This window comes from Cibotium barometz, chromosome 19 (genome assembly GCF_041138505.1).
Source record: "Cibotium barometz isolate CiBa-2024 chromosome 19, ASM4113850v1, whole genome shotgun sequence".
Lineage (NCBI taxonomy): Eukaryota > Viridiplantae > Streptophyta > Polypodiopsida > Cyatheales > Cibotiaceae > Cibotium > Cibotium barometz.
The window spans coordinates 38,891,614-38,905,143 of NC_141064.1; the positions used below are offsets into that span (position 1 = coordinate 38,891,614).

Here is a 13,530-nt window from a genome sequence, read left to right on the forward strand (position 1 = left end):
GTCGGGCTTTAGAAATCGGTGGGCAATCTTCTTCTTCAGGATTCTCTCTTGATTTGTCTCCCGTGGCTTTTCCTTGCTCACTGAGTTTGCTTGTCCCCTCTTCATCATCAGACTCTTCTTCAAAAATAATCTGCTTTCTGCGGCTTATGCGCTTTGTAGGCGCAGTTCAAGCAGACCCTTGAGGCGACCAAGCTCTGCCAATTGCCACTCTCTGAGCCAGAGGTGGCGGTAGATCATCAATCATACCCAACTCGCGGAGGGCGATCCTTGTGAGCATCATGCCCGCTCCAAGGTAAGGTGTCTCTTGTGCATTCTTTGTCTTAGCATGCCCCACCATATCATTCAAGATCTGCCTTGCAAAATTTCCTGGTCGTGTGATTTTGCTTGTGTAGGCCTTCAAAAGAAGTGGGCTATCCGAGTATTCGGTTGTGTGTATCTTGGAGGCTTTGTGAGGCTGAAGTGCTGAGTGTACAGCCTGAGAGGTACTGAGACTTCCTCAAGCACCAGATCTTTGAACGTATTTGTTTGCCCTGGCACCCACAGAAATGTAGATTGCCTCTATTCCTCCAAGAGATGCGTAATCTCTGCCGCTCCATCCTCATTGATGGACGTGATAAGTTCGTAGCTTCTCTGGATATCTATGCCCCAAGGCGGCAGATCGTAATAACCCTTGAGTCCAACACGGTGGAACATATCCTTGCATTCTTTGCATCGGTGGACATCAAAAAATGTATCTGGTAGCATTACCAGGCCGACCTTCTTGCCTTGCGGATTGTTGAAACTGCCCTTGAACACACAGGTATTTTATGTGTGTCAAGCATTTCTGTATTGATGATGGAGGAGTCGTCTGTAGGAAGAAAATTCATCGGTTGATAGGGTACTATCTCTTGAGTCGCCTTTGCTTTGCGCTGGCTTTTCTTCTTCTTTGGTGAATCCTCTGACATACTTCCTATCATTATGAGCATTAATTAAGTCATAAAAATGGTCTTTCGCCGTCCTGTCACCGTTCCGTTGATGTCGTTCTTCAAGATTCAGCCAAAATTGTATTTCCACAGTGTGATTTCATGCCTTTTTTGGGACGTATGTGCTATGCATATGACCGAATGAGATAAAGACTATATAGCTGGGTTCCTGGACATGAGGGCTATGCATACATGTACTTCAGATGCTGAAATGAAGAAGGGTGCATCAAAGCGCAATTTGATGCAAAGTAGGTTTTTTTCAGATTTGATGATACATTTTGTATGTAGATATGTTGTAGGTGTTGTGTATGCAAGGGCAGGTGACATAAAACATGATTTGGGTGATGTTTAGGGCTCCAATTTGGCTAGAATCACACGACAGTGCTTCCAAGAGTGTGGTTGATGCAGTGATGTGAGAAAATGTGAAATTGAAGGAGATTGCATCAAAGGGCGCTTTGATGCACATCAACAGATTTTGAAGTTTTGGCCTCATGGCTGTGTAGGGGACATGTTCATGCATCCATTGATGTGATTTGCACTGGATTTGATCATGTAATAAGGCTTGTGCAGCATGTTTTCATTCTCGAGAGCTCCGATTTTGCACTACATGGAAAGTCACCCATGTCGTAGGATTCTTCACTTACCGACGCAGTTGTGCTTTCTGAGTTAGAAGTCGTTTCTTCTGTGATTGGACCTAAAGTGTGTGGGGCCTGATTGCTGCTCCCTTGGGTAGAAACCCTTGAGATGATGCTAGACCCTAAAGCTATAGATCTTCCTGTGATCTTAGGTGCATAAGGTCAATGTGCAAGTGTGCGCTGTTTTCAAACAACTTAGTTCTTTGACTTTCTGTTTTATGCAGCTAAAAGATATTTTCAGTGTTCCTTATTCCCTTTTGGATATGGCTTTTCAATGCAGGAGGTTGCAAGGCACAAGGTCCTTTTTTGCCTTTTTGTGATGACTTTGTTTGTATTTTTAAATTTTCAGCTTGACTACTGTTTTGTTTGCTTTTTTGGATTTTTTATGCAAGACTTAGGAATTGCAGAAAGTTGTCCAATGTTTGCACACCCATTGACGATTCTAAATGACCCAAGATTTGTTGTGCATGTAGCTTAGGATCTGGGCATTACATCTGTCAAGTCAAAAGTTAATTTTGACTCTCTGGCTGCTCTGATCGACACAATTTTCAGAATTTTCAAACTTGCAAAAACTCTGTCGATCGGGTAAACAAAGAGCAGATCTGGACAGTTTTTTCCAGTTTTTCTTTTACCATAAGCCATTTAGAGCCATCGGTAGGCCTCGGCAAAGCCGACAATGTCCTCAATGCAGTAAAATTCACCTTTACCGCTTCCTTGACCGTCTCTTGCCCTTGCTTTTATGATTTTTATGTGTTTGTCCTAAATTAAAAAGCAATTTATGATGAAATTAAGAGCAAAACCTATGAAAATGTAAATATTTCTAAATTAGCAAAAATCAACAAAATTACTCAAGCTTATCCTCTCTAATCTACTTGTGGGAGACTCTCAACTTCACAAGGAGGGTATTTGTGAGTTTTAGAGTACTCACAACTCCAATTTTGCAATGATTAAAACCACAAAATACTCTAAAAACTGCCTAAACCGTGACCTTTGCATCTCACACCAAACCCACTTCCTAGTCCAAAGGTTTTGCAACCAATGGAGCTTTCTAATGACCCAATAGCAAGCTTAAGACTCACTAGCATAGGATACTGCTCCTTGGCAGCGGCGCCATTGTTGGGGCTGCAATAGCAAAGTGGCTCTATCCAAAAACCTTCCTAAGAAGATGTCGATGGAAAGCTTAACCCGCCTAGCTCACAGAGGAAACCTTGCAATGTCGAAGCAAGGGAATCTCTAGCAAAGCGCTTGGGCCCGACTTATTGCTATTCTTAATCAATCAAACATGCCCTAATCGAGTGGATAAGCAAGAGAATGCTAATCACACACTCCTAAAATACACTAGCATTTAATCAAAGAAACCATTGAAATAGAACCTTCTACTAATCAATAAGCATCCATGCATAGACACCTAGACTAGCAAGCTTGATTAAGCAACTCCTAGATTAACTAGCAACCATTAGCAATCATCATTTCCTAGTGCTAATCCACTCAAGTAATCAAGGCAAAGAAACCATTGATGCAAGCTACATAATCACTAATTAAGCTATTCAATGCTTTAATCAAACACACAAGAATGTAAATACTTCAATGATCACACTTGCATGCACACATTGAACCCAGTATGTTTACAAATTGGAACTTTATGCCCATAGATCGGCTAGATAATATTTACATTGCACTTTGGCGGGTTTTTACATCAAAAAGGTAAAGTCTTCAACATTGTGAATTCCCGCACTTTTTGCTTCCTCCTCTCCCCATAGCTCTGGCATCTTCTCTTCGGTACCTGTTACCTTACTGTACCTGTACATGTCAGTGTTCCCTGAACAAATATGATAGTGCCTGCAGGAGACAAGAGAAAAGATACTAATGAATATATATGTAGAGGCATGGGGACAATGGAAGGGTAACCACATTCAAATACTATATGGGGACAATGGAAGGGTAACCACATTCAAATACTATATGGGCATTGAGAGAGACTATGGGAGCAATGTTCAAGCTCCCATAGCACCTATCAAGGGCGTCCATTTGGGTAGATTGAAAGTTTTCATAGGCAGTGATGATCAGGGCCAGTATGTAGATGATCTCCAAGCTTCCATGCTAGCATTGAATTGCAATTCTCCTCCAGGGGACAACTCATTTTGGAGGTTTCTACCTTCTAAGCACGAAGAACACAACTTCTCCGCTGTGATGAGTTCAGGATGTACGAGTTGTTTAAAGTGCACAGATGTATGCTGTGAAGAAGCCATGATTGGATTGAGTGTCCATTTGTGCATCCGTGAGAAAGTAAGGAGAAGAGACCCTCGCTAATTTCACTAATTGTTCGGATTTTCGGAGGGATACTTGCAAGAGATTTGATTCATGTGACTCGTAGCATCACAATGAAACGTTTCACCGCGAAAAGTGAAGTTTGACCCCGAAACGACCCCTAGACAAGTACCAACTGAAACGCCGGACTGAAACGTCTAAATTTGAATTTGTAGGGAAAATTTTCATTAAAAAAACACCTAATTCAACCAAGGTTTCAATATGGTGTTTCATGAAACCTTGAAACATTTCAAGAGTTTCAGGGTTTCACCCCTATCGAAACGCGTTTCACTGTGAAGACAATAAATCTTGCAAGCGCCGAGTTTTTTTTTTTTTTTTTTGGTGGTGCATTTTGTTTCCCAGCTTCGCTATTTCTCTCCTGAGACTATGGGTTTGCCCTTAGCATCTCGCAGTGAAGCTATTGTGAGGTCCCCCATAAGCATTCACCATTCTTTGCAAAACATTCATGCTCAGTTGGGGAGGTATCAGTCGATGGCTATGGTGGGGATGTGTTTTTTGATGACTTTAGCCCTGTAAACATCCATGGTATTCCGCATGGTGAGATTTATGATGGATTTTGCCCGATTACTATTCATAGCCAAATGGTAGAAATTCGGAAAGTTTCAATGGCTCATCTATAGATGATATATCCAACTATCTCAAGTTCAACAATAGTCATGATCGTATCCATAGTTACACACCCAACGTCTTGTTGATGGCCCTGAAGGTAGCCATGGCCTTTGATAGTTCAAGCCTTAAAACAAGTCAAACTCATGTAAATCTTAGGAATCAGCTAGCCCTTGCCAGCCTTACAAGAAATATTGATCAGATTATGTCTCCTACATCTACTCTCGTAGGGCATGTCTTCTCTATCCCCTCCACTATCACCATTGGAAGGAATCACCTCCCATGTTCTCTAGCATAGCCTTTTCGAGTCAGACCCACCCCTTATCTCACAAAATTGCTTCTCTTTATGGTCAACCCCTATCTCAAGATCTAGCTTCAGGTATGGATGCCAATTCTATGATAGCCAATGGTACCCCTCCATCTGTTACTCAGTTTCAAGCCTCACTATTGGCTAACTTGGCTCACAGCAATAATGCTCCCCTATTTTCAAACACTCGTGGACCCGTGGTCCTTCACCTTTGTTGACAAATAGTTTGGGAGATAAAAAACATGAGCTTGATAGACTTAGTAGCATGTCAACATCCCTCAATAGCAAAGATGGGAACCTCCAGCCCGCATCCATGGAAACACAGACAGTGTTTGATGATTCCCCAAATCAAAATGTTGTCCCATGGAATGTGATGATCTTAGGGTATGCTCAAGCTGGTGAAGGTCATCATGCTCTTAAACTAGGGTATGCTCAAGCAGGTTTAATGATATACTCTCTACGTCCTCCTTCTGGTGTTTCTAAGATAATGGATTCCGATGACCCTAAGTGTCAGTGCCACTGAAATTTTTTAGTTTTGTTTTCTTGGCTTTACCCCCGTCCTATTTCAACTTATTTTCCTGTTGTTCTTTCAACGATAATTCTTGAAGTAGAGGCTCTTCCTTAGACTCTATCAACGGCTTTTCAGCCGTCTTCTCAGCTCGTTGAGCTAGTACTCTGTCAATTACTAACACAGATACTGGTTCACTCTCATTTTTAGAAGATGAAGGAGATAAAATCCCTCCAACAAATCCTAAAGACGTCGATGTAACTGGTTTTTCCGCATGTTTTACTGGGCAGTTCTTAGAAAGGTGATCGACTCCGCATCCAACACAATATCTTGCTACTCTTGGCCAGCTTTCTCTAGCTTGTGCCTTTTCTTCCTGATCTATTGGACAATCTCTTATCCAATGATCACTGTGGCATTTAAAACACGGCCATGCTGTGTAGTTTTGGTTTTGTTGAGGTCTCATGTTGTTATATTCCCCAGATTTTCTGAAAGCGCCATTGGCTACTATCAACATAAGCATTTGTGAGTCCATGCTCACCATGTGGCCCGAACCCGCTAAACCTTGATCACTGGGTGGATTGGCATAAGATTGTGGCTGAGAAGTCTCCTCCTCATAGTAGGCACTGGTACCAATTCCAATGATGGCCCTTGATCCTCCACATCCACAAATCTAAATGTCGTAGTTCCAGGTGGTGTAGTTTGTGTCCCTAATACCGGTCTTGCTCTCTCATCCGTCCCGGTGTTGTTTTGGTATGTTGCAATGTTTTGACCTTGCAATTGAGTGTTATTTCCTCCTCTTACGTACTCTGGTCTATAATAACACTCACTAGAATCGTGATTTGTCATCTTTTTACAGTAGTCACACCATTTCAATGGGTTGGTTAGTCTGCACTTTTCTGTTGGGTGATCCCCTCCGTATATTCTGCAATTATACATCCTAAGGGGAGCTGTAGGATGGTTTTGCCTACAGGCTTGATTAGGCCTCATTTCCTATCTCAGATTCCTTAAGATGATATCAGCAATTGTTTGGGGATCGGCATTTATGCTCGTATCTCCTGCTTCAGATGTTCCGCGACCGGATTTGCTATGCAGCAAATCACAGTTGTCATCAAACTTCTTTGCATCGAAGCAGCACTCATCAAAATCTACATGATTCTTTGCAAAGAGATGTATGTAGAGCTACCTACCTCTCTAGCCCTCAAGAAAATAGGATATCATCCATTCTTGTCTTGGAGTTTTAGATGTTGGGCATCTTACTATGTATTGGCATAGTCTGTCTACACACTCTCTAACCGACTCATTGTCTTTTTGTCTGAAACTCAAAATCTGAGTCACCATGTTGTGTTTGATTCCAATTTTGGAATAGGCCTCAATGAATCACTTGACCAAGGTCTCAAAGTCATAAAGTGTTGAGGGCTTTAATTTTTGGAACCACGATAAAGCTCTACCTTCCATATCCCTGCACCATAGTGTGCACGTCTGTAACCCCTTCTGCAAAAAGAAGTTGTCTATATTGGGCTACATGGTCATATGGATCCCTCGTTCCATTGAACCTCTTGCAAAATTTTTGTAGGCTTGTGGGCCTTACTTTTTTTTTCCCCAAGAGTCATCTTTTTTGCCCCTGGTTCGGTCAGGTCTAAAACCCACCTTTGGATCTGAATATAACATTGGCCCTCCACTAGCCATGTATGCTCCACTGTCACCCACATGTGAAATTCCTGCTCCTCCAAAAGAGTGAATAGGAACTCCCATGGATCCCATACCTCCCGTTGGAATTTTACCCCTAAGTCCAGGGTCTAGATGTAAATCTACAAATGGATCATGTAAAGGTTCCATGTACCGTAGGTGCATTATAATTTGGTTCACCTGGTCTAGCAGTATCAAATGTAGGAGCAGGCCTTTGAAAAGGTAACGGTGGGTGCACTCCCCTATAAAAGATTGGTTGCCCCTGCCATTTATATTCTCCTAAGTTTTCTTCCTGAACATGGTGATAAGAATTGCTCTAATCGTTAAATTAGAACCGCTCTTTCCCCATACATGCAATACTAGCTCGTGGGTAAACCCTTCCTTGATAGAGCATAGTGTTGTACACTAGTCCTGCTCTATTCTGATACAGTGCTACATAATGACTATCAAAATAATATGAGATACATTCATGTCATATAGCAGCACATCCTTTTGTTTAGAGTTTACCTCCTCCGGATTACCTGCACTTGATGTTGGCATCGGTTTTGTTGATGGTTCTTGCTGTGCAGTGAGAATAAAGTTGTCACTTCTTGCTGGCCGCCCTGGTATGATTTCTGGATTTCCATCTAATGGCTCCGTCTGTGCTTCTCCCTCTGGTATTGTCGGATGTATTACTCCAAACTTGTAGTTGACCCATACTTCATTCTCAAGTGGAGACAAGATATCCTCCAATTTCACAGCTATTATATTTAGGGGGTCAATGTATAACTTAGCTCCATGTATATTGTCATCGACATACACAAGCCATATACCAAATGCTAGCCCCGCATTTTGTCCATCCTGAGGTGGCTCAGGTGGGTTTGTTTGCCCTCCTAGATTTTGAAAGTCACCCATGTCGTAGGATTCTTCACTTACCGAGGCAGTTGTTGTGCTTCCTGAGTTAGAAGTCATTTCTTCTGTGATGATCTTCCTGATCTTAGGTGTCAATGTGCAACTGTGTGCTGTTTTCAAACAACTCAGTTCTTTGACTTTCTGTTTTTATGCAGCTAAAAGATTTTTCAGTGTTCCTTATTCCCTTTTGGATATGGCTTTTCAATGCAGGAGGTTGTAAGGCACAAGGTCCTTTTTTGCTTTTTTGTGATGACTTTGTTTGTATTTTTAAATTTTCAGCTTTTTTACTGTTTTTGTTTGCTTTTTTGGATTTTTTATGCAAGAGACTTAGGAATTGCAGAAAGTTATCAAATGTTTGCACACCCATCGACAACTCCAAATGACCCAAGATTTATTGTGCATGTAGCTTAGGGTCTGGACATGGACATTACATCTGTCAAGTCAAAAGTTAAATTTTGACTCTCTGGCTGCTTTGAATCTCACCCGATCCGACACAATTTTTAGAATTTTCAAACTTGCTCATATTGATCCCCAAGCTATAGGGATTGTCCCTGCACAACTCTAAACTCAAATCGAGGCTTAAAAAGCTCAAAAACTCTGTCGATCGGGTAAACAAAGAGCAAATCTGGACAATTTTTCTTTTACCATAAGCTGTTTAGAGCCATCGGTAGGGCTACTCAATGCAGTAAAATTTACCTTTGCCGCTTCCTTGACCAAAATTTAGGGCAAACACCTCATTTCTTAGAAAGGTTCCCGTTTATACCTAGGGAAATTTAGCATCGGTTGTTCACACTTAGGCGGACAATTCTAAGAAATTGGCTAATAGCATATATATATATATATATATATATATATATATATATATATATATATATATATATATATATATATGGGCTATGAGTTTACAAATTGGAACTTTATGCCCATAGATAGGCTAGATAATATTTACATTGCACTTTCGCGGGTTTTTACATCAAAAAGGTAAAGTCTTCAAAATTGTGAATTCCCACACTTTTTGTTTCCTTCTCTCTCCATAGCCTTGGCATCTTCTCTTCGGTACCTGTTACGTTACTGTACCTCTACATGTCAGTGTTCCCTGAACAAATATGATAGTGCTTGCAGGAGACAAGATAAAAGATATTATTCTCCTCCAGGGAACAACTCATTTTGGAAGTTTCTACCTTCTAATCACGAAGAACACAACTTCTCCGCTCATGAGTTCAGGATGTATGAGTTTAAAGTGCACAGATGTATGCTGTGAAGAAGCCATGGTTGGATTGAGTGTCCATTTGTGCATCCGTGAGAAAGCAAGGAGAAGAGACCCTCGCTAATTTCACTAATTGTTCGGATTTTCGGAGGGATACTTGCAAGAGATTTGATTCATGTGACTCGTAGCATCACAACGAAACAATTCACCTCGTAAAGTGAAGTTTCACCCCGAAACGTTTCACCCCTAGACAAGTGCCAACTAAAACTCCGAACTGAAACGTCTAAATTTGAATTTGTAGGGAAAATTTGCATTAAAAAACACCTAATTCAACCAAGGTTTCAATATGGTGTTTCATGAAACCTTGAAACATTTCAGGAGTTTCAGGGTTTCACCCCTATCGAAACGCGTTTCACTGTGAAGACAATAAATCTTGCAAGCGCCGAGTGTTTTTTTTTGGTGCATTTTGTTTCCCAGCTTCGATATCTCTCCTGAGACTTCCAAATAATGGGTTTCGCCCTTAGCGCCTCGCAGTGAAGCTATTGTGATATCCCCCATAAGCATTCACCACTCTTTGCAAAACATTCATGCTCAGTTGGCGAGGTATCAATCGATGGATATGGTGGGGGTGTGTTTTTTGATGACTTTAGCCCTGTAAACATCCATGGTATTCCGCATGGTGGGATTTATGATGGATTTTGCCCGATTACTGTTCATAGCCAAATGGTAGAAATTCGGAAAGTTTCAATGGCTCATCTATAGATGATATATCCAACCATCTCAAGTTTAACAATAGTCATGATCGTATCCATAGTAACACACCCGACGTCTTGTTGATGGCCCTGAAGGTAGCCATGGCCTTTGATAGTTCAAGCCTTAAAACAAGTCAAACTCATGTAAATCTTAGGAATCAGCTAGCCCTTGCCAGCCTTACAAGAAATATTGATCAGATTATGTCTTTGCTTCTCTTTATGGTCAACCCCTATCTCAAGATCTAGCTTCAGGTATGGATGCCAATTCTATGATAGCCAATGAAACCCCTCCATCTGGTACTCAGTTTCAAGCCTCACTATTGGCTAACTTTGCTCACAGCAATAATGCTCCCCTATTTTCAAACACTCGTGGACCCGTGGTCCTTCACCTTTGTTGACAAATAGTTTGGGAGATAAAAAACATGAGCTTGATAGACTTAGTAGCATGTCAACATCCCTCAATAGCAAAGATGGGAACCTCCAGACCGCATCCATGGAAACACAGACAGTGTTGATGATTCCCCAAATCAAAATGTTGTCCCATGGAATGTGATGATCTTAGGGTATTCTCAAGCTGGTGAAGGTCATCATGCTCTTAAACTCTTTTAGAAATTGCCTTGCCCAACAGTGTTACATTTGTATGCATACTTAAAGTGTGTTGTTCTCTGCTAATCTAGTGCAAGCAGAGAAAATTTTGGGGTTTTGGATTCTTGGTAATACATGCAGCAGAGGTTTTGGGGTTGGATTCGTGTATGCTAATCTAGTGCAAGCAGAGAAAATTTTGCTACAGTCCACGTTTCCAACCTCATGATTGCCTCGGACTTTTGTAGGTAATTTTGCCGCTGCCTGGGATTCTGTCAAGTGTTTGTTTCAAGAAGGGAATAAAATTGGCAGTTTGATGCAATGCGACAGCAGAGCTATGATTGTTGGGCCCTTTTTAGTGGGAATAGGTATTGGTGTGAATACTGTGTATATTTTGGAGGTAAACATTTGAGTAATTACATTTTATCATTTACTGATCTTGTGGTTGTTTCTGAAAATCTGGTGAGTTGTTTAGAAGGATAGGAGGCTTAATAATTTCTTCATGCTGCATGTTTTTACTTTCAGTCTCTCCCATATTGCATGTCTGCACATGAGGATGTTGAAAGTGCATCAAAAGATGCAGGATACCTTTCTTTGGATTTTCCAATGGGTATTCTTCTGGAACAGATAGAGCGTGAGGGCATCCTTCCAAATGCATTGACAATTTCTTGTGTGTTTACTGTGTGTAGTCATTTAGGTCTACTAGCAGAGGGCCAAGCACTTTTTATGAATATTAGCACCAAATATGATGTGAAGCTAGATCTAGAGTGTTACACGTGGCATGGTTGACCTTTTTGGGCGTTCAGGGCACCTTAAAAAAACAGGATGACTGATGCAGGATATGCCATATTTTGATGGTTATCGGTAATCTGGCATGCCCTATTGGGTGCATGCTGGCCTTTGAACTGATTGTTCAGCTTTTGATTATTCAGTAATCTGACATGCCCTATTGGGTGCTTTCCAGAAAAAAATGTGGGAGATGGCCTTTGAACGGGCAGTACAGCTGGACAAAAGCGATGGGCCAGCTTATATTCTCATGGCAAATATCTAGCATGCAAGAGATGGTAAGAAACATTGAAGCCATGAGAATTTGGAACAAAGCACGGAAGAAGACGGGGCGTAGTTGGTGGGTCAACACAAGTAACATTGATCATGCATTTTCTGTTGGGGACACACATTGTGCACAAATCAAATGTATTCATGCAAAGCTAGAAGATAATGCTCATAAAATGTCACAGCAACGGTACTCTCTAGGTTTGCACCCACATGTTTGCATTGGGTGTCACAGAACATTTCCTATGCCCTTGCATGTTGCCTCATCAATACACCTAAAAGAGAAATTGTACCTACCACAAAGAATATGCGGATGGGTGGTGATTGCCATGTTGCTACATCACAAGATAGAGATGCGGACAATTGTTCTGGGATGCCAACTTCCGTCATCATTTTGAAGAAGGAAAGTGTTTTTGTAATGACTATGTATGATAGTAAAGCAGTAGCTTTACGTGACCCATTCATAATTCACGAGTGCTTTTCTAGACGCTCTTCGTATTGTGCTGCTTTGCAAGTACACAAAAGAATCTGTTATTATCTATTGTTTAAGTTGTCGTTTTGTGTGGTTGCTTAAAGTATGTGTTTTTCAATGTCAGATATAGCCATAGCAAGCCAAACTGGATAGATGTTTGTGTCATCCGGGTGTAGCATAAGAAAGTCTCTATTTTTTTAATCTCATCTATGTTTTTGGTCATATGAACATTCATATATAACCTTACCTTGTTAGTCATACAAAGAAACGACGTAAGTGCACACTTATGTCACGCATTCATGTGCGTCAAAATGATATGATTGTCTACTAGATTGGGGGACGCTAGTCTTGGGCGCTCATTGGCCTGAGTGATGCCCATATGCCCATGTGTGAGCCCTAGGGAAATTACTGCCAAAGCTACCTCTTTTGATCACTTTGATGCGAGCAGCGTGAATCATTGACGCAAAAACTCTTGCTGTAACTGCAGAGTAATTCTTTTGGGCCTCTATAAACCTAGAAAGAAAACCAAAAAGACAATATCAAAAGTTAGGCCATGTTAAAGCATGGCAAAGCTTGATGATTTCTCATGCATTCATAGTCACTACAAAACAAAACAACTCACAAAAGAGCAAGCTTCTTACACAAGAAGTTTTGGACATTTTCCCTTTTGGAAAAGGGATTGGTTGTGCCCCACCTCACCTATCTAGTTCCACAATCCCCTCGCCGCACCTAGCTACGTATGCGGTGCCTCCCTTGCACAATCTCATGATTTCTAGCCATTGTACTTGTACGAGTGCTTGTACTTTCTACGCATGCTATACCAGCCACTGTACGTCGTAATCCGTGAAGCGGGAATTATGGTGGAAAATTGTCTAAAACTTCTTGATACTTAAGGGGCATGGAGAATGTATCATCAAATTTTATATTGCTTTCATCTTGATGATTGAGGTTGCGAGCTTAGCTACCCCCCTCCCCAAGAATCTATGTGATGTAAAGTAGTTCAAACACAAGAGAACATTCTCTACACATTATAAGAAACAACCTTCTATGTACAAAGATGCACAAGGTTTATTTACATGAGAATCAGTCTTCAAAGTATGTAACAATTTGAAAAATTTCCTCTGCAGCAAGACCCTCTACATTGCCCCCATCACTAATGGTTATGTAAATTGGTGCAACATAATTGTGTACAGGCACGCACTAATCCCCATTCACAAATTTGCACGTGACATTCAAAAATCGGTATTGCATAATACAAACATGAAAATGAGCAAGCACATAATCATTTTCACTGCACTAGCTAAAAGGTTCCAATTGATGTTTAGTAGGTAGTAAGTTGTTATCTTCAAATAATTGTGTGCCCAACCTTGCACGGCATTTGAACCTCTTCAAACTGAAAGACATGCATTAAAGAAAAAGAAAAATGCCTTAATTACTAGATTAGATAATTTTTCATGTTGAATTTTGTTATTGAAAAATTGAATAATGATATTCTAATTGCAATTTGACAACCATATGCTCTTCACATTGACACCCTAGCC

The 13,530-nt window shown here is 40.9% G+C and overlaps 1 protein-coding gene across 9 annotated transcripts in view; it reads left to right on the forward strand.

The window, feature by feature from the left end:
- LOC147628563 (uncharacterized) overlaps window positions 1-13,530 on the forward strand; it is an 88,859-nt gene that overhangs the window by 18,334 nt on the left and 56,995 nt on the right. For 4 of the 9 annotated variants that reach the window (XM_086813753.1, XM_086813754.1, XM_086813752.1 and 1 more), the window contains 2 exons: window positions 10,713-10,864; window positions 10,990-11,983. The exons of 1 other annotated variant lie outside the window; for it this stretch is intronic. In XM_086813753.1, coding sequence (XP_086669879.1) covers window positions 10,713-10,864; window positions 10,990-11,253 — 416 coding nt within the window. In that variant the 3' untranslated portion in view covers window positions 11,254-11,983. Of the gene's footprint in view, window positions 1-159; window positions 293-392; window positions 838-10,712; window positions 11,984-13,530 lie in introns of those variants that run through there. 4 more of the 9 variants (XR_015268140.1, XR_015268132.1, XR_015268138.1 and 1 more) reach the window with 2 other exon arrangements.